Source organism: Phoca vitulina, unplaced genomic scaffold (genome assembly GCF_004348235.1).
Source record: "Phoca vitulina isolate PV1807 unplaced genomic scaffold, GSC_HSeal_1.0 scaffold44, whole genome shotgun sequence".
Taxonomy (NCBI): domain Eukaryota; kingdom Metazoa; phylum Chordata; class Mammalia; order Carnivora; family Phocidae; genus Phoca; species Phoca vitulina.
The window spans coordinates 235,494-255,981 of NW_022589747.1; the positions used below are offsets into that span (position 1 = coordinate 235,494).

At 60.2% G+C, this 20,488-nt stretch overlaps 2 protein-coding genes across 2 annotated transcripts in view; one reads left to right on the forward strand and one right to left on the reverse strand.

Annotated features, from left to right (window-relative positions):
• The window catches only part of GCK (glucokinase), a 36,830-nt gene extending 34,093 nt beyond the window's left edge, over window positions 1–2,737 (reverse strand). The window contains exon 1 of the mRNA XM_032430607.1: window positions 2,678–2,737. Coding sequence (XP_032286498.1) covers window positions 2,678–2,722 — 45 coding nt within the window. The 5' untranslated portion in view covers window positions 2,723–2,737. The remainder of the gene's footprint in view (window positions 1–2,677) is intronic.
• A 7,255-nt stretch (window positions 2,738–9,992) lies between these two features.
• Window positions 9,993–20,388, forward strand: YKT6 (YKT6 v-SNARE homolog). Its single transcript, XM_032430600.1, has 7 exons — window positions 9,993–10,951; window positions 13,251–13,333; window positions 15,215–15,315; window positions 15,933–16,037; window positions 16,307–16,372; window positions 18,055–18,156; window positions 18,765–20,388. The coding sequence occupies exons 1-7, from the start codon at window positions 10,848–10,850 to the stop codon at window positions 18,798–18,800; spliced, it is 597 nt and encodes a 198-aa protein (XP_032286491.1). The 5' UTR covers window positions 9,993–10,847; the 3' UTR covers window positions 18,801–20,388.
• The last annotated feature ends 100 nt before the right edge of the window (window positions 20,389–20,488 follow it).

Consider the following 20,488-nt stretch of genomic DNA (forward strand, 5'->3'; position numbering starts at 1 on the left):
GCTCTGTCCCGCTCTGTCCCGGCTCTGTCCGGCTCTGTCCCGCTCTGCCCGGCTCTGTCCCGCTCTGCCCGGCTCTGTCCCGGCTCTGTCCCGGCTCTGCCCGCTCTGTCCCGGCTCTGCCCGGCTCTGCCCGGCTCTGTCCGGCTCTGTCCCGCTCTCTCCGGCTCTGTCCCGCTCTGCCCCGCTCTGCCCCGCTCTGTCCCGGCTCTGTCCCGGCTCTGTCCAGTTTCTGGCCAGTTCTGCAGATGCACAGGGAAGACCGCCTGTACCTCTCTGTCTCCATCCGGCTGCCACAGGAACAGACGTGGGCCTGGCCGGGGCTCACTGCTGGTCCCCTCGTCCTGCTCCTGCCCCCAGGTGCCCCAGGCGCCGCTGCCCCCCCCCGCCCCGGGACATGCTGGACCAGAAGGCGGGGACACAGGCAGCATGCTCACTCGCCTCTGCCCTCAGGGCCTCTCCAGCCAGCCCCCCACGGTGTCCTGCAGGCCACCTCTTGGGACAGCTGGGGCTGCGTGCACAAAGCCAGCGGCTCCTGGCTGAGGGGGCCCCGGGCAGCCTCATCCTATTTCTGAGCTTCTCGTTCCACGGGGCATTGTGCCCTGGCAGCTGGAGGGCCCGACTTCAGGGGGCTCCATTCTACACACTACAGAACTGAATTTTGTTTCCCCGAATTCATATGTCAGAAGCCCTAACCCCCAGTGTGACGGTATGAGGAGGTCGGCATTTCGGAGGTGACTAGGGCTGGATGGGGTCACCGGGGGTGGGGGCATGAGCAGAGGATGCCAGAGCCCTCTGTGTCTCTCCCAGGTGAGGACACAGCGGGAAGGTGGCCCCCACCAGAGCCTGGCCCCGCTGACGCCCCGACCCGGGGCTCGAGCCTCCAGAGCTGTAAGAAGCAAACAGCTATTGCTGAAACCCCTCAGTGTATGGCATTGGGTTATGGCTCCCCTAGCTAAGATGGGGGGCCGCCCCCTACCAGCTTTCTTCCTGGAAAGTGCTCCCCAGAGCCACCCAGGGAAGCTGACCGCATGCACTGTGGAGCCCCCTTCCTGTCCCGCCCTGGGACAGCGACCAGCTCCCCTGGCTGCTCCTGGAGAGGGTTGGCTCAGCACAGAGGAGGGAGGGAGCCACACACAGAGGCTTTCGAGGGGGCTCCCAGGGCCCACTTTCCGGCCACGCAGGAGGGGTGGCCGTCGGGAGACGGAGCTCCATGCCAAGGGAATGCACCTGCCGTGGTGGGGCCGCAGGCTGGGGAGGGGGCGCCGGCAGACACAGTCCTGCCCCCAAGCGGCTCCAGAAGCCATGTAGGGACTGACACAGGCGTGAGGAAGCCGCCGGTACGGAGAGGGGTGACAGCGGAGGGGTGACTGCCGGTGAGGGGTGAAAGGTCAGCACAGGCAGCAGAGCTGCGTGCAAGCAGAGGAGAAGAATCGGCGCCTCACTCCCTCCAAAGCCACCAGGACGCTCTGCTCCTGGGAGCCTGAGGTGGGCACAGCGCAGCTCAATGGTTAGGGACACCGCTGAAGGCGTGAACAGGGCACCGCTCGCTGCCCCGGGGCAAATGACGCAGGGCTGGAGCCGATGGGCCGGCAGCCGAACCTGCGCTCCTTTGATGACCCTGACACCAAGCCGGCCTCCCCACCACTCCACCCAAGACGTGGGTCTTCTGCCCAGCCCCCCGCCTCCCTGCACCGGCGCCTGGCTCACTGACCCGAGAGAACAGCAGGCCCCAGGCCCCAGTGCTCACAGTCACCAAGCCGCCTCTCTGCTTGGGCCCAAGACGCCACCTCCCCTCTCCCCAGGTAGCCTCCCGGGGGCCCCTTCGGGCAGGATTTCTCATACGAACTCCGGCCACCGCACCAGCAGATACGGGACTCGGTTCGGGCCTCGGCCCATCTCGCCGGCCCCGGCTGCAGGCGCCCTGGCTCGGGCTGGCTTTTTTTCCTCTAACATCATCAACTCTGCCGGGAGCCGAACCAGCTCAGTGTTTGTGCTGACCTCGTCAAGTCACAGAAGGAGAAGTGAAGACATGTGAGGAGGAGACCATGCCAAAGGGACTGGATCCCGGCCCTCTCCCCGACCTCCCCCGGTCTGCCCTGATCCCTGGCCCGGGGCTGCCAGCCCGACCCCCCCCCCCCCCCGCCAGGCCTGGCACCAGCTCTGTCTCCTTGCTCACTGCCTGGGCACATGGCTGGCTGCAAGGACGTCTGGATTTCTCTTGTGGAAAAAGTAACTGTTCTCTGCTCCTTGCCAGGAGCCATGGTCCTCCTTCTGGAGGGATTCCTGTGAAGAAGTGTGGGGTCTGGGGCCTGTCATGGTGCCCGTTGAGGCCTGCCTCATAGCCTGGCAGCTGGTTCTGCCCACTGAGACCCCAGGCCCTCAACCCCTCAGCTGGGGCTCCAAATTCCCCGGACCCCCAGCCAGCAGTTGGCTGCCAGGCCTCTGGCAGCCTACTTTCCAAGTCATGGGGCTGGAGCCTGAAGCAGCAGGAGAGGGCCTGGTCTGCCGGGAAGAAGGAGCCTTGCTGCCGGACACACTCAGTGCCCTGGGCTCCCTCCCCAGCAGGCCTTCCCTAAGGGGCTTGTGCACAGAGTCCGATTCTGGGGAGCCAAGGCTGGTCCGTGCTGAACAAACCACAACCCACACTTGTGGGGAAGCCCACGAGCTGGTGCATTACCTTTTCCTTCTTGGTGACCTCCATCCTGGCTCGGTCATCCAGCATTTGTGCGGCGGCCCGCTCGCGTGAGCTGGGACCCCTCAGTGTTCCCTGACAGCTTCCGAAGCAGAAAGACCCCAAGGCGTCTGCCAGCCGAGGAAGGATCCGAAGGGAGGCTATGGTCCACCTTGCAGCCACCTTCTGGCTTGAGCTTCAGGCACAGAGTTTCCTCCTTTTCATTGTTGACCAGCAAGCCGGCGAGCCTTCTCTTCGGAGACGCAGCTGGGACCCTTCCCCACCAAGGCCCGTCCGGCCAGCGCTGGAGGCCGGGGCTGGCCAGCGCCGGGCAGCCTTCTCTCCAGGCTGTGCCAAGCTGTGGTGGCGCGGCGTCCTCTGGACAGACTCAGCAGAAAGGGTCTGCTCCCCTCCTGTGGCCGGGGACAACTCTTGAGTAATCAGGTTGTGACTGTGTCCCTCTCACACCCCAACCTGCTTTCCCCGGGCTCCGGGCCACCCAGCACTTCCTGCTCCGACCAGGTGTGGAGCGGGGAGTCCCCCCACGGGGCCTTCTGTGCTCCCCGAGAGGGCCCGCGCTGCCATGGCAACCCGGAGCAGGGCCCCTGCGCTGGCGGCCTCCAGCCTCGGCAGGGCTGACCATCCTGTCATTAGAGCTGCCATGCAGAAAACTGAGGCTGATGGCAAAGGCCTCCATCCCCATCACCATAGTGACGGCCCGATCGCCCCGTCACCGCGGACTTCGCCACCTGTCCAGTTCCCAGGGCAGGGTCACGGCGTCTTCCAAACTCATGTCCTAAGGAGCAGAGGCCCCTGCGAGTGTGGAATCCAGAGGAGACGGAGCAGGCAGCTTAGCCACCCGTGAGCTCTGGGGCTGCCCTCCCTGCCGACCTGAGCCGGAACCGTGGGCCTGCACAGAACAGAGGCCCTCGGTCCCTGGGTCCTCAGCTCAGGACGCTTGCACACCCACTCGCACCCGGAGCGACGGGACCCCGGGAACCCAGCGGGAGGCCGGGTGCTGGAGCTCAGCCATCGGGAGCAAATGGCGGGAGACCAAGGACCATCTCAACCGGAGCTTCTGGCCTCAGCCTCTGAAGCCTGGTGCGCTTCGCCCTCACAGCACGTCTCAGCGCTAGCACGCTGGGGGACCGCGAGTGGCTGGTGGCTGCCGTAGGGGAGAGTGTGATGGGAACAGAGCAAAGCGGGGTCAGGACCAAGCCCGGGGTCCGGCAGAGGGAGCGAGGAATGGCCAGTGAGACTCTCCAGATGGGCGTGCGGTCACATTTCAAGCCAACTTCCTACTGATGGTCATCCAGGCAGCTCCCCTTCTTCAGATGCACATGTTTCTTCCGGATGATTCCTAGAGGCTGAACTGCTAGATCAAACGCTCTGCACATCTTACATTCGGGTAGATGAGTTTATAGTCCTCCCTCAATGGCTATGCCAATTTATTAATCCTTCCACCGACATGAGGGGTTTGGCTCCACGCTTGGGATTATAAATCTTGATAATTTTTTGCTGATCTGTTGTCTCATCATTTAAACTGCAAAGCGCTGGGTCCTTTTCGTCGGGTCACTGGTTATTTACATTTTTCTCTAAGGATGATTTGTTTATACTTTTTAACTATTTTGTTATTGAATTGTCTTTTACCTTTCAATTTGCATAACGGGGTTTTTCATGTTCCATTTCTAATACCTACTAATCCTTTGTGGAATCCCCCGTGATGTCTCCGGCAGTCTATCCTAAGCTCAAACTTGATCACTGGTGTCTTCCTCACGCAGAAGCTTTTCCTTCTTATGAATTTCAGTCTTGGCCTTCTTTATTGTTCTGAGGTTCATGTCTTGTTAAGAAAAACATTTCCCATCCAAAATTGGAAAAATGTCTTCCCACATTTCCTTCTAATATTTTTCCTTTTTTTTTTCTTTTTTTACTGTTCAGCACTTTGGTCCTTACGGGACTTGTTTTTATGTGTGGTGTGAGGTAGCTGTCTAATGTCTGTTGGGTAGGTGATCGTCTCCCCACTGATGTGGAATGTTGGCGGCCCAGGGTTCATCCTGCACTGTCTGATTTTTCTTTTGTAAGGGAATGGCTTGGCTCTGGTCACCTTGCAGGAGTAGCCCCAGGCTATGAAGTCAGGTCTGGAACCGCAGCTAAGCTGAGCCTGTCACGTAACTCTGTGCTCCTCCGGGAACTGAGGACAGACTAGCGACTGGCTCAGAGACCACTTCCCACTCTCCTCCCCGTCTGCCCGGGAGGCGGTCCGGAGGCTTTCCTCTAGTCTCTGGGCCTGAGATGTGAGGCTTTCTGCCCGTGCCCTGTGGGGTGTGGCTGCTATCTAGAATGGGCTCCCAGTCAGGGGAGATGCTGTGATTTGGGGGGGCAGGCAACTGTCCCCTTTAGTTGGGATGTTGTCCTCGGCAGGGCACAGGACAAGGAGTGGTCTCTTTGGTGCTCCTTCTTTGCTGTCAGTAACAAATTGCCTGAACGCAAACGTGGCTCTTCATACTCAGCCTGGCCTCAGCTCTGCCTGAGTGCAGGACGTCTGTCTGTCCATTTGTTAGGCAGGAAGCTAGACCGAGTGACAGGTGGATGGACCTCAGACGTCCTGGGGTCCTGCTGGAGAGCCCCAACCGAGGACCGCCCAGGGACCACCCCAGTCCACCCATCGAGCAGTCAGTTTGTGGTTACAACCTCCCGGTGGCAGAGGAAGAGTTAAGTCTGTTGTCTTGGTGCACTTGTGCAGAAAGCAACCGTTTGTCCTTACCCGACCTGTGTCTCCAGAACAGAAACACTGTTGTGGTTTCCTACCCCTTGCAGGCATTTTGAATACTTCTAGAGAAAGGACAGTGCTTAGTTGGCTAATGATTATATAACCCAGGCCTGTCACTCAAATATTGCAACCCTAGGACCCAAGCAACAGAAAACATTGATATAAGCCCACACCCTAGACCTTCCGGGCCTTTGTCTCTCTCCACCTGCCCCGCCTCCCTTGGAGTGTACTTCAGTAAAACTTTGCTCTGCTTTCCTACCCTTTCCTTTCGCTGTCCTGTCATTCTTCCCTGGGGCGAAAAGAACCTTTCCTTTCCCAGCTCACTGGCAGCCAATTCACACTCTTGCAGTTGGTGTAACTTTGTAACTGTCCGAAAACCCGTAGGACAAGTATCCCTTTCCCCCCCTACATTTTCTTTACCATAAGCCTTTCCTCTTTCATATAAATCTTCGAATCTACTCATCCTCCCTCACAAAATAATGCTGTTCATTATTTGTTGAAATGCACACAGTTCGTGGACTTAGGCATCTGAGGGAGCACACATCTGTGTGTCGCGTCTCCTCACTCAGAAATGTGGCCCCTTCCGTGGCCCGTTCCGCTTGTTCAGGTCTACCTTCCCGTCCTTCGGGTGAGTTATTTTTCTCACACAGATCTTCCACCCTTTCTGTTGGATTTATTCCTAAAGAAAGGCCATGTATTTATTAGAAGGGGAGTCGTCATTACAACCCATGCTGGCTGAAAGGTGAGATGCACAGAGCCCTGTCGTGTCCAGCCGCCGTTTGCTGAGATCGGGGGCCGCACGCAGGGATGGCGTCAGGATCACCCCTTCCACACGAGGTCCCTGAGGCTGGGCGGGATGAAGGACCGGGCTGCAGAGGCCGGCCTGGGGCCGTCCCCCACCATTCCTGGCGCCGCTGCTGCGGACAGAGGCCGCCCCTCACGCGGCTTCCGCGGCAGCGGCCCGGCATGTCACCCGACCCGGCCCCGCCAGAGCCCTGGGGCGGCCTCCCAGGACACACGTGCCCTAGGGGCTTCTGGAAGCGGCAGGACCTCTGCGCCGTCAACTCCCCGCCTCCACCGCCCGCCCCCCGCCCGGCCTGGGCGGCAGCTCCCGCTCGTGCGCGTGCCCCTGCTGTTCTGTGCGAGCGGAGGTCTGCCCGCGGTGCTCACGCGAGCACACGCACGGAACCCTCCACGCTTAACCGGAAGTGCGCCTCGATACTGCTCGTGCTTCTCGGGCTTTCCGCAAACCCGGGTGCCTCTCTGGGGGCCCAAACACCGAGTCCTGGGCCTTGCTCTGATTGGACGGCCTACCCCGGAGGGGCTGCGTTGATTGGCTGAGGCTCGGATCACGTGCCCATCTGTAAACCAATTGCTGCGGCAATAGGGATGGGCTTTTGATTGGCTGAGATCGCTGGGTGCCCACGTGCAAGCAGTGGGGGAGGGCTGGGGGCACTCAGAGGGGGGTTCGGGGGGAGGGGGTGCTCAGCAGTGGGGGGCTGGGGGCACTCAGAGGGGGCTCAGGAGGTGGGGGATGCTCAGCAGTGGAGGAGGGCTGGGGCACTCAGAGGGGGACCCAGGGGGAGGGGGGTGGTCAGCAGTGGGGGGCTGGGGGCACTCAGAGGGGGCTCAGGGGGAGGGCGTTGCTCAGCAGTGGGGGAGGGCTGGGGGCGCTCAGAGGGGGGCTTGGGGGAGGGGGTACTCAGCGTGGGGGGATTGCTGAGGGCACTCAGAGGTGTGCTCAGGGGGACTGGGGAGGCCAGGGAGCCTTCAGTGGTGGGGGCACTTAAGCCCCAGCTGGGGAGGAGGGCTGGCTGGGGAGGAGGGCTAGGTGTGGTATTCAGAGTGAGACTGAGGGGGACTGGGGGGTTGGGGGCCGGGGCAGGCTGATGGCATCAAGTCTGTGCTCCTTGGGCTGGTGAACTACTAAGGAGGTGACAGGACACATTCTCTGCCTTCTTCAGGTCTCCAGCTGCGCCTCAGAACTAAGCTGCCATCACCAGGAGAGAAGTATACACGTTCTACTAAAGTCTTTACAGGTGCACGGGAGCCTTCACAAGAGAACGAAGACCCAGAGAAGTGACCAGAGCAGGAACGATCAATAGCAAACACTCGGGTGACAAAGAAACGCTTAGTGAAGAAGCGAAGTGACAGAGGGGTTGGGGCAGGGAGAGAATGTTGCTGGGAGTCACTGCAAGATGAGGCTTGTTTGCACAGATTTCTCTCCGCCTCATTCCTCTCTGGTGGTAAGAATGTCTTCCTCCTGCGACCCGGAGGACACCTTTCATGTGGGGGTTCAATCTCCCGCTTTGAAGAATAAAAAGGAGGGTCAGGGTGGGCTTCTTGCCTCTGCTGTGTGTCGGGTGCTACTACCTGAAAGCAGTCGATATGTCAAATTGGCACATTTAGGAGTGACAGGCTCTGAAACTCCTTAGGAGGCCTGATCACGTCTGTGGTCCCTTTCAAAGGGTTCCTGTCCTGGGTAAGCTGCAGAGGTTCACGTTACAATTATAGGGAAAGCAGCCCTGGCCTTGGCTGACCGGACGAGGGGGTAGGGGGGCCAAGGCCACGGCATGGCCGGGTTCCCCCTGCAAACCCCCGGCATGCCCCTCAGCTGGCTTTGATCCAGCTCCGTGGGGGTTCCGCTGTGCAGCTAAAAATGGGTCCGTTCGTGAGCTGAGCAAGGCCTTGAAGGTGGGTAGCACCTGCCTGCCCAGCAGGGGTGAACTCACAGGCCTGGGCCGCTCGTCATGGGCCAAGACATCTGTGCTCTTCCCTGCAATCTTTCCCGTCCCCGTCGTTTCAGACTTGCAGAACAGTACAGAGCATTCCTGGGTACCTGCATCCCGACTCCTTCAATTTACCATTTGTGCGTTACCCTTCGTATACATCCTATACACATCCGATTCCTGCAACCAAGAATTCTCTTACATAACCACAACACACTGATGGAAACCAGGAAATTATAAGACATACGGTAGTATTTTCCACTCTGCAGACCTCACTCAGCTTGTCAGATCTCTGCTTCGTGCAGGATGCCTGATGCCTTTAACCCGGGATAATCTCTCGTTTTTGTCATAAATGATAACAATGCCTGGAAATATCATGGTTTTTACTTGTTAAACATCTACTAAGACAGGAGCTTGGAATATAGTGTATTACCATTCCCAGCAACACACCGATGGAAAGGGTTATATTTCCAGTTTTACAGTAGACTGAGAGAGGTTAGTGCTTTGTTCACCTTTATGCTTTGGGGCTTGTGGACTGAATCCGAGTTGAGTGACGGCTGGGTGCTGGAGTGGAAGGTGGGCTTGCTTCTCAATAAGAGGGATGATGGGGTTGGGGAGTTTGCAACCACATAGAGAGGTGGAGGTGGGCCCAGGCCAGAGAGGAGGGGAGAGCCTCTGGGTGTGGAGCTGGCCTGTGCTGGGTGTTGGGGTGTTGACTCGCAATTTCCTGGACCTGAATCTGTTTCTATGTCTGTAAGGTGCTGATCAAATCCTCCTCTCTTCTGTGAGGACTGAATGAGGTAGCACATGGGGAGTGCTTGGTGTAAGGCCAATGGTAAGACATCCACCACTATGGGACAAGTGAACACATTTAAATCTATTCCAAGCAAGAACTGCCCTCCTTGTCCCTCTGAACAACTTTCAGTGGAGAAGGAGAAAAGGGGCTCCGGGGATTTTCTCCAGCAACGGCTGTCGCCCGCCCCCTATAGGACAACGGTGTCAGCACGGCATCTTGGGACCCCCGCCTGGCCTGCTGGTGGGCCTGGGTCTGTGGGTGACTGGCCTGGCGTGGGCCAGTGTCTCTTCTTGATGTTTTGCACCCAAACAGGGGGGATGTGGAAAAGTCCTCTCCACGCTCTACACTTGAAAATATCCAGGGAAGAGGGCTGGTCAGGGGGTAGGTGGCAGGACCTTCCTTCAGACACAGAAACATTTTTCTCTGCTCCTCGGGGCACATTTGCCAACGTCTGGAGACATTCCTGCTTGCCAAACGGCGGATGGGTGCTACTGGTATCTAGTGGCTACGAGGCCTGACGTGCTACCTACGCTGCGTGGGATGGCCCCCAACAACTGGGGACAAGCCCCCATTATCCAACCAAAACAGGAATAGTGCTGGGGCTGAGAAACCCTGATTAAGAGTAATGTGTAGAGTGATGCTGTGGGTTCTTCAAACAGGCTGTCTCTTTCCATCACCTCAGATCTGGCTGCTTCCAGCATGATTGTGTAAGCTTACTGCCAAATGCCAAAGACCAAGTTCCCTTTTATGTGGCCTGTGAGATGCCGATTACATAATACCATTTAATAAACAAGAAATGGGCAAGACGTGGAACTCTTACGGAACTCTGCCTCATTCATCCCCACCCATTGGCAAAGCGTTATTTCAACATCTCAAGGCAAACGAGGCCTTCTAAGTCACTGTGCGCCAGGCTGATCGCGAAGTGTGGATAGGATTTTCTGCCCTTTTGCAGTGACGCATCCCTGCTACCCTTTGAGGTCAGCAGCCTCCTACATCAGTGCCTAGACAGGTAGCGGGCCAGCCCAGGAAGCCCGTGGCCCTGCAGGCTGGTGCTCAGGGGTCCTGCGTGAGCAGGGACGGGGCGGGACGGAGAGCTGGCAAGGACGGGAAGTTTGCCTTCACATCCCTGCAGGAGCCTCTAGAAGAAAAGTGTCCTGACCTTCCCCTTAAAGGAGATTTGATTTACAAAATACAGGAAGGCAATCCTCCCATAAATCAAAGCTCCTTTCTGGGGTTCCCAGAGCACTGGTGTGTGGGTGCTGCTCCGGGTATGTTGTCAGGAGCTGCCCAGGAGGGCTCGGGGCAGTCTGGGAGGGAGGCAGGGAGGGCCTGAGAAGGGAAGGACTCAGGGCACCCCAAGAGGGAGGGGGTAGCCTGGGAGGGCAGAGGGCACCCCAGGAGAGAGGGGGGAGGCCCAGGAGGGGACGGGGCACCCCACGAGGGAGAGGGGAGGCCCCGGAAGGGGCCGGACGCCCCAGGAGGGAGGCGGGAGGCCCCGGAAGGGACCGGACCCCCCCAGGACGGAGAGGGAAAAGCCTGGGAGAACTCGGGACTCCGCATGAGGGCGAGGGCGGCCCCAGACAGGCCAGAGGGGCGGGGCCGGGCTTGCACGCACGCGCATGCGCTGCGCTGTCTTTCCCCCGCTCCTCCCCTCCCACCGCCTTCGTGTTTCCGGCCGCTCTTTTCTGCATCCGGGGCACGAAAACTCTCCGTTGGGGCTCGGGCGGCGGCCCCCGACCGGAACCGGAAGTCGACCCCGAGCCAGGCGGGGTAGCCGGCGTCCGACCCGTCAGCAGCCTGTGGTGGTCCCCGGGGGCGGCGGCCGCGCTGCTCCCTGCGAGCCGGTCCCGGGGGCGGGCGGGCGGGCGGCCCGAGGGCACCATGAAGCTGTACAGCCTCAGCGTCCTGTACAAAGGCGAGCCCAAGGCGGTGCTGCTCAAAGCCGCGTACGACGTGTCCTCATTCAGCTTCTTCCAGAGGTCCAGGTGAGCGGGCCCGGCGGCGAGGCCCCGGGGGTCGGGGGCGGCCCGCGGGCGGGGGCGGGGTCCTGGGGGTCGGAGGTGGCCTGGGGTCGGGGGAGGCCCGCGGGGCGGGGTCCTGGGGGTCGGAGGTGGCCTGGGGTCGGGGGCGGGGTCCTGGGGGTCGGAGGTGGCCTGCGGTCGGGGGCGGCCCGCGGGGCGGGGGGATGGGGCCCCGGGGGTCGGGGATGGCCCGGGGGTCGGGGTTGGGTGGGCAGGGGGCTCTCCCTCCCGCACGGAGCCCTGAAATGGCCTCTTGCTCGGTGTGTGGACTGGACCTGCGAGGAATCCTCCTCCTCTCGTTGGAGAAAGGCTTATGCTCTACTAGAACCTTGGTTTTGTGCTTAGTGATTTCCAAATTCTCGTCGTAATAGAATCGCAGGGACACTGTGAATAAGTACAGATTTCCCAGGTTCGCGCTCAGACGTGGTGAACGAGTAGGTGGAGGCCCAGGAATGTGTATTTTAAACCGACGCCTTTCTCCCAGTGATTCTAACCCGGGCGGCCTTGGGGCCACACCTGGAGAGCCAGTTTATGTTATCCGATGGGGTTTTTCTAGCAGTTCAGTAGGAGAGGTATTGTTATGCTCCGTTTTGTGGATGAAGTCACGAGGCCGCAAGAAATTATACCACAACCAGCCAGGAGTCAAACCCAAATTTTATGTTTTTTTCTGATTAAGCTCTGATGGTGCAAGAGGGTGTGTGCTGCAGATTTGGAAGGAAGCATGGGACGTGTAGGGCTTACAGGCGTCTTAAGTATCTCTGGACACCTTAATTGCAAGGAGGTGCGTGTGAGGAGCGCTGCAGACGCTTCAGCCCATTGGTGGGAGGCTGGGATGACTCAGGCACGACAGAGAAGGACCCTACGGGCTCCGAGTCCAGTGGACGCTGCCATCTGGCTCTGTCCTCACTGCTTCTGGGCAGTTGTTCTTGATCAGAGTGTTCTGCTGGCAGGACCGAAAACAGTTCCTGTTGTTGTTTCGTGGAAACGTTTAGCTGCTTTTGGGGCCTTCGGGAAGTATCTTCTTGACGCTTAGCTTTTTCTACCACGGCTTCTGCTCTCTGTTCTGTGTCGTTGCTTTTCTGTGACGGAACGTTTGGTGCCAACTTGGCTGTTTTTCTTCTTCGCTGCCCGTGTATACCAAAGGTGCTCGGGGTTTCAGTGTGGGACCTTTGCCTCACTGCTGTGGGATACCCCTGCCAGTTCGTGATGGTCGACACACTCGGTACTCTGGGCTCGCCCCCACTGGCACCTCTGAAAGCAGCATGTCGCCCACGCCTCTCACCTCCATTCTTCCTGCCTCGTGGCTACCAGACCCTGAGCTGTCAAACCTTCCGATGGGTCTCCAGCTTTTCTTGCCCCTGTATGCAGACTTGTGCAACGAGTGTAAGTCCCCCTGTGTCTGGACACAGTCGTGCTCTGAGCTGTGTCTCTGCTTGGTGTTACTGCAAGGACTTCCGTGTTTGGAGACTTTCTCTCGGTGGGATGATTTTGATCACATCACTCTCTCGAAGGAATGCTGGGCACCAGGTATTGTGCGAAGTGCCATACGCTCCTCACAGCGAACCTGGATTTTGTGGGTTTGGCATGGGGCAGGAAGTAACGGGCTTGGGGGTCACACGGCTCCCAGCCGGGGACGTACACTCCATGGCCGGAGGTCTTCCCTCCACAGAGGGGCTGCCAGAGTCTCGTGAGCCGAACTGTTGTCACCTGTGACTCTCCCATTCTGGCCCATTTCTCTCTCGGGCCCATGAGTGTCCTTTTCCCTCTCAGCCTTTGTACAAGTCACTTCCTCTTCCTCCTTGGCCGCGTGGTTGCCTTCCAGAGTGCCCTGGACGGGATGCCAGGATGAGCCAGCACGCCCGAGGCCGTGTTGCGAGCCGTAGCCCGCATTCACTGCAGACGCGGGTCACGCTGCCGCGTGCGGCCTGCGCAGCGGCGGCATCTGGTTGTGCCCACGCTGGCTTCTGCTGCTCCCCGTGTCCCAAACTGTGCTCTGACCACAGCGTTACCTTGGCTAAAGCCTGTAGAAAATCCCCACGAGGGTGGGAGTGAGTTGTCCTGATGAGCGAGGTAGCCAGTAGATGTGGCTCGAACGGCTGTGAGGATTTGTAAGAAAACAGCGTCTCTCCTCAGTCACTGAGGTCGGGAGGGAAAGGAATGAGACCCAGAAGCCACAGCCCCTTGGTGTCTCCACTCGGAGGTCACCTTCCGTGATGCTGGGGACAAGGTGACAGGAAGAGGTAACACGTGTTATGTTTCTTAGCGTTCAGGAATTCATGACCTTCACAAGTCAGCTGATCGTGGAGCGCTCCGCGAAAGGCAGCAGAGCTTCCGTCAAAGAACAAGGTAAGAGGACCCGCTGCCTCGTGCGTGCGCCGTCCCACTTCAGGCGGCCCGGAGCTCCCCACAGAGGCGCTGCCCCGCGCGGAGGCTGCCAGGACCCCGCTCCTCTGCTGGCCGGTTCTCTCTTCCCTCCTCTTTGTTCTGGTTACGCACAGTTCTGTGCCCACCGTTGGAGTCTGAGCTGCCTGATTCAGTTTTTACCCCAAAGCTTAGACTTGCTTCAGATCGGGGTCTAGCTCTCGTGGAGCAGTAAGTGGGCTTCCTGAATTCTTCTCTTTCCGCCCACGTTGGACACATCGCAAACAAGGATTCCCAACGGATGTGGTAATACCGCATCCTGTGCTCCTTAGGTTTTTGACCAGGAATCCGAAGACTCGTTACGTTTTCTTCTTGGCTCTTACGTTCACTTTTTCATAATTCCGGTTTCCTGTAAGAATCTTGAGGCTCTTCTTTGGGAAGCCTGTGTGACACAGACGACTCAGGAAGGACAGCTGTGTCACACAGATCGCGGGAAGCTCACTGGGCAGAGAGCAGGGCCGCAGCCCGGGGGGCCGTGTGTTGGTGATGCAGATGTCCTTACACCCGGGGGAGGGGGGTCCCCCTGTGTGTGCCCTGTGTGGCCTCCCTGTGCCGCCCACACCGCAGAGGTGAGATTGGACCGTGAACACCGGTGTGTGGTCAGTCTCGCTCCGGGCCTGCCTCCCTGGCGATTGCCGAGAGCTGTGTCCTCCAGCACTGACCCAGCCTCTCCGGTTCTGGGGAGTGCGTGCGCATCGACAGCACATTTGCACCTTGCTTACTTGGGGACGTAAAGACAGAGCCCAGAGAGCGTCGGCAGCGATCCTGACCTCCTCGGCCCTGCTCTCATTTATCGCTGCCCTCGTCTGACTTCAGGAGCTCACGTTCTCTCTCTCCTTTGTTCCTGCATGGTTAGCATCAGGCGGTTCTGCGTGAGCGTCGTTGGGATGAGAAGTTTCTCATTTGTCAGCTGTAATCCTTACGTTCCTTTTTCTCTGGGGGTATGGTTAGCCGTATCCTGTCTGAAACCTTTTGAAAGTGACAAAAATTCGTACCAGGGGATGAGGACTATTTTGTAGAAGAGCCGTACGGACTGAACTTGGGATGATTTGATGACTGGAGAGCAGGGTCAGCAGGACTGCATTTTTTTTGTAGGTGGACCTTCTCTCTTCTCTTCTTCCCTCCCCTCTCCCTCACCCCTCCAGCAGGAAACCTGATGCCCCAAGAGGTGATTTCCTTATACGGGGCCACTCTTGTAGGAACTTTTTTTTTTTATAAGATTTTATTTATGTATTTGACACAGAGAGAGACAGTGAGAGAGGGAACACAAGCCGGGGGAGTGGGAGAGGGAGAAGCAGGCCTCCCGCCGAGCAGGGAGCCCGATGCGGGGCTCGATCCCAGGACCCCGGGACCATGACCTGAGCCGAAGGCAGACGCTTAACGACTGAGACACCCAGGCGCCGCCTCGTAGGGATTTGTAAGCAGTTGGAGGCTGCTCGTCTTGTCCGGGGTCTCCAGCTCAGGAGCAGGACAGAGTGTCTGAGAGTTGTGGCTCTCGCAGACACAGCCCAGCCGGAGCTGGGGCTCCAGGATGTGACTGGGAAATGCAGCTGGGACCGCGTCCCCTGGGCGGTTTTCTGCACCCCTGCACTCCTTTAGAGCCTGGCTTTGCGCACCGGGCCTCTGGGCATTTACTCGTCCTAAGCCGGTGCTGGGCCGTGCTGCTGGCAGCGCTTCGTCCTGCGCTGTCCTGTGTGAGTCTCCCTGAGCGACCAGGCAAGGGCTCAGCAATGTGACACTTTCACGATCAGGGTGAGGATGTCCAAAGCCCTCACGTCACCATGCGCGTGTCTGATCTCTCCCTAGAATATCTGTGCCACGTCTACGTGCGAAACGACAGTCTCGCGGGAGTGGTCATTGCTGACAGCGAGTACCCGTCCCGGGTAGCCTTTACCTTGTTGGAGAAGGTGAGTTGGCAGTGTGGCCGGGCTGGCCTTGGCCACCACTCTGGCCACTCTTCCTGCCTCTGCCTTCCCCGGGGGTGACTGTGGTTCCTGCGAGCCACGGCCGACTCCGTGCTCGGCCCTGTGGCCACCCCCCTCGGCCAGGCCATCCCTGCGCCCCGGGCGCTCCTTTCCCCCAAGTGGGTCCAGCTCTGCCATGGGGCTGAGCGCCACAGTGCTCGTCAGAAATCTCTCGAGGATGCTGGCCTCTGGCCCTTGAGCACTGATCCTTTCACGAGCACGTGAGATCTGCTGGTTGCTTCAATCCAAAGGATCTAGCTCCCTTTTTGAAGAACTGTTTGGGAAAATGAGAGGGAAGGGACCTTTTGTCCTAGAATCGTAAAACCTGATAGAAGTGGAAACCGGTAGTTTAAAATTCTGATACTTTTATTTTTCTCCAGATGAGATTCGTGTCAGGTTGGGTACACTTCATTTTTAATTGCCAGAAATCTTAAAAACTTGAGCCTAGATTTGCCCCTGGCCGTGAGCTGTGCTCCTCCTTCTGGAGCCTGACAGCCTCTCTCGGGCTGTCCGTTCAGGTTCCGTGGCTGCAGGTGCTGATGGGCTCCTCTGTCCTGCAGGTCCTAGACGAATTCTCCAAGCGCGTGGACAGGATAGAGTGGCCAGTCGGGTCCCCTGCCAGCATCAGCTACACGGCCCTAGATGACCACCTGAGTCGGTACCAGGTAGGGGGGACAGAAGCCGCCAGGAGCGGCCCTGCGGGTCACGGCTCTGGGCGACTTCCTGGCAGCCCTGGTGTCGGTGTCCCCCTGAAACACGCAGGGCTCACACTGAGACCTGGAACCCGAGCTCCACGGCGGGCTTTCCCTTCTCTGTTGTGCGTGTGAGCAGCCTGTGGTTGGTGAACTTGGCAAACCCTGTCCGGCTCCCTTGGTTTGAGCTTTGTTTCCAGGTAGTCACTGTACTCCTGATGTTGTTTTGGGCTCTTCCCTAGAACCCCCGAGAAGCTGACCCCATGACTAAAGTGCAGGCTGAGCTGGATGAGACCAAAATCATTCTGGTAAGCGGGAGCGGGGGTGAGCGCATCCTGGAGCTGGGGGAGGGAGGGGACGGTGCCAGGTGCACAGTCAGGCTTGGGGTTGGGGGAGCCCTCATGCAAATGCTTCGCTGGAAGGGGTGGTTGCCTGCCTCTCCCCGAGCGTCTGAGGCCCCAAAGCCAGACCGCCCAGGCGACCCCGGGTCTACGCTGCCTGCACCCGTCTGGGTGCAATACCCCTGTTGCACGAGAGCCCCAGCTGAGACCTGCTGTGGCCCTGATCCCTCCCCGCTGTGACGGTCTCCGTTCTGGGCTTTGCTTCTCTGCCGCTGCTGCCCGCCCCCCACCGTTGGTCTCCAAGCCCAGCAGGTGCCTCTCGCAGGGTGTGGGCTCCGGGGGGCAGGAGAAGCCGCCCGTGCTCGCTAAACACAGACCGGGAGTCCTGAGGCCCGGTCAGGAGAGCAGGAAGGCCGCGTCTTCCCTGAGCGCTCTGCTGGTCGGTAGCTACTGCTTCAGCGTCTCTCTCTCCCTCTCTGTGCCGCCTCCTCTCTTTCTCTCTAATTCCAAGTTCTCTGTGGCACTCGCCGTGTCTGTTCTCTCCTCAAGTTTGGTCCCGTGGCCTCTGCCTGCTCACTGGTCCCTGGCTTCCCACCTGCCACCATTGTGTCTGGACAGTAGCCACCGATCGTGGCTCTTCCGCTTACTGTCCCCCAGGAGCTCTCAGGAAAGCTCTGGGGTCAAGTGCACACTGCCTGGTGCCCATGCAGGTGCCCCACGCGCCGGCCTCCCGACGCCACCGCGCGGTCACGACCAGTGCACGCGTCTCTGACGGGCGTGTGAGCCCTCGGGACCGGGAGCTTGTCCTTATCCACCCCGCTCCCAGTAGGTGGCAGACATGGGACCCCAGTGCCCAGCAGCGAGCGAACCTTGAGTGAGTGGCAAAGGTGCCCAGAAAAACCCCGCGGGCTCTGGCTCGGCCTTCGCGCCCCGCGCCGTGTCCGGGGGTTGGACGCCGGCCTGGGCAGGACCCAGGAGGCTGCGTTCTGCGGAAGTCATCGGGGGGCGCTGCATCCGGCACGCTGCGGATGACGTGGTTTGGGGGCTGTGGGTCGGCAGTGAGGTGTGAGGGTCTGCAGGTGTCTCCGTCTCTCTCCATGGGCTTGTCCGCGTGTTCTCCCCGAGCGCGGGCAGCCGGCGGTGGCCCCCAGTGCCCGCAGACACGGGCCTGGCCGTGCCGCCTCCCCGTGCGGCCCTTCGCCTCGTTCACTTCTCGCGCCGGCAGCCGGGGTCGTGAGCTCTGTGTAGAGAGAGACGACTCGTCCCCCCTCCTGGGCCGGTCCCCGTCCAAGTGCCCAGGCTTGCGCTCCTTGCCCCGATGAAGCCCGAGAGGGGCTCGCAGGTGCTCTGGCGACGGCCGTCCGCGCGGGCCCTCCCCGAGTGCGGCGTTGGAACACGGGCCCTTCAGGCAGCGGGAGGCGGTGTGTCCAGTGGGAGTCCGCGAGTGTCCCGTGGCTGCGAGCGTGGTGGTGTGAGCCTGTGCTGGGGGCGCCCGGGACGGGCTCCGGGTCCTGCTCGGCTGGGATGCTCCCGACGCTCACGTGGGGGGAGGAGCCCCCAGGAGAAGCGCCTCCCGTGACGGAACCACAGGAGGGGCTCGTGTCCGCTTGCTTCGTGGACACAGAGCGTCTGCTTGTTTCTGTGTCCAGCACAACACCATGGAGTCTCTGCTGGAGCGAGGGGAGAGGCTAGACGACCTGGTGTCCAAGTCCGAAGTGCTGGGAACACAGTCCAAAGCCTTCTATAAGACAGTGAGTGCTAGCCCTCCCGCGGGCTCCCGCCACCGACGAGTTCCTAGGACGTTCGGTGACGCATGGGGAGAGCAGAGGGGGTGGCCCAGGCCTGGCAGTAGTGCAGGGTCTCTTGGGCGCAGGGGGAGCCGACGTGGGCAGAGGCCTGTCCCCACCCTCCCCCCGGCTCCGGCTGCTCTCCCTGCGCCCCCGGCCTCGCATGTTCCTGCTGCCCGCTGAGCGGTGAGGCCTCCAGGCTTCCCAGAGCGGCCCTTCCACTTCTGTTCCCTTTGACAGAAGTGGCGCACTGGCGTGGCCCGCAGCAGGGCCAGGCACGCACCTGTGCTTTCCTGTGAGCCTGGGAGGGACACGGCCATGGGGCTCGGCGGGGGGCGCGCCTGTGAACCAGTTCTCTAAGGACATTCTCAGAACAACCCCTGCGCACGGGGTCGGGTGGCGCTGGGGGACCCAGGCTGGTGCAGAGTCAGACGCTCGGTCCACCTGCAGGTGCTCTCCATCCCCCCAGCCCACTCCGTGGCCCCTGCCTCCTGGCCCCCACCCCCCACCCCAGCCTGTGGGCCGCCGTGGGGCTGCCTCCGCCTCTCCAGCCCCGGTGTGTTTCTGTCCAGGCCCGGAAACAGAACTCGTGCTGCACTATCATGTGATGGCAGCCCGCGGAGGCCCCCGTGCCGAGATGGCCCGGCCATCGGCATCAGACCCGCAGCCCCTGGAGAAGCAGAGCCACCATGGAGAGACCCACGTGGGGACACATTTTCACTTGGGAGCTCCTGGCAGGAACTGACGGGTCGTGGAAGGGCCCGGGGCTGGGGAACATTCAAACTTACGTGTCCGGTGATTTTTGAAAAGCTCGTTTGAGGCCCCCAAAGGTGTATTCTTGGGCCAGATGAAACCATAAACTCTGAGTAACTCACATAGACGCTGAAGGGCTCGTCTCTAACCCCTGGGAAACCTGTGGGCCCCCGACTTGTGCGAGGTCCCCGGGGAGGTCGGAGCCAGGCTTGTTGGTCCTCGGTCCACCTTGGGGTGGTGTTTGTGCGCTGACTGTATTAACACTCCAGTAAAGCCAGGGTGAGCCCCGATCGCAGGACGGAGGGGGCGGAGCAGGGGTTGAACCTACAGCGGGCGCAAGCGCGGGGGGTGACCAGGCCAAGGCCCGCGCTGGGACGAGCCAGGCGCACAGATGCACTTGTGCTGGACTGACTGCTTGCCGAGGGCATGGCTCATCCACGGGACACAGATGCCTGTGGGGTGGGGGACGTCAGCCCTGCCTCGCAGCTTAGCTTTGCCCGCCAGGTCACAGCAGCGGATATTGTCTCTCTCAACCCGTGTTCACCTGCCTCTCTGGCAACAAGACTGTGTTAGCGACCACCTGGGGCCTGCGTGCCTTAGCAAGTGGCCTTTGCTGTGGCCACCGTTCCTGGCCACCAAGACCAGGTGCCAGCCATCCCGAGGACTCCCAGTGCCCCACGTGTGGCCTGATCTCCGCAGGAGCACTGCTGAGAGCCCCCCCCCCCCCCCCAGCGGCACGAGCCCCAGCCCTGAGCCCTGCCCACTCCCTCAGGCCCCACTGCCATGGTCCAGACTGCCTTCCCTCGTCCTGCAACGCTTCCTGAGGATATGAGCTCATGATGCACCCTTGGGACCTGGTCCCCTCAGAAGCCCCTGCTGGGGCTGTGTCAGACAGGGTCTCGTCCTCTGGGGTCCTTCCCTGAGCATGCTGGTTCTTGCCCTACCCAAGAGGTCCCGTTGTCCTGACACAAAGTGCCGGGCCCTGAATGCCCTTGTTTGGACCAGAAGGTGGCACCTACGTGGCTTCGGAGGACCCCCACGCCCCACCCCAGCAGGTTTACCCACCGGCTATCCTGCTCTGGGCACTGTGCTGGCCAAAGGAGTTGGCCTACCCCTAAAATAGCCTTTCCGAGGGACCCCCTGGAACGCGCAGGCCCAACCTGCTCACTGGTGCCCAGGGGGCTGTGACCTCCCTTTAGGAAGGACCGTGGTGTCGGACTCCAACTTTGGAGGTCGGTGGGGCAGAGCTGCAGGGAGGGCCGTGCGGGGGGTGGGGGGCTGGCTCAGGCCCAAACCAGCGTTTCCCCAGCTCCTGCAGTCCCACGTGGAAGCCTTTGGCAAAGAGTGTATTTTAGTAACTGCCGCCTAACTTCTCTGTTCTATCTGAAAGATTCTTATCTGGATAAAGTTGTCTTTTGAAATTCCAAATAGTCCTCTGCTTTGTTCAAGCCTCAGGGGCCTCTCGCGAAGCCTGCCGCTCCGTGTGTGCACCTGCGGGGAGCGCCTGTCCAGGGGAGGTGGCGGCTGCCTAGTTCCCGCCCCC

What these genes read in the sequence shown, in the direction of transcription:
- YKT6 (XM_032430600.1), top strand. Translation starts at nt 10,848, where the DNA reads ATGAAGCTGTACAGCCTCAGCGTCCTGTACAAAGGCGAGCCCAAGGCG. An exon ending in AGCTTCTTCCAGAGGTCCAG is followed by an intron (nt 10,952 to 13,250) that starts GTGAGCGGGCCC and finishes TATGTTTCTTAG; the next exon opens with CGTTCAGGAATTCATGACCT. An exon ending in CCTTTACCTTGTTGGAGAAG is followed by an intron (nt 15,316 to 15,932) that starts GTGAGTTGGCAG and finishes TCTGTCCTGCAG; the next exon opens with GTCCTAGACGAATTCTCCAA.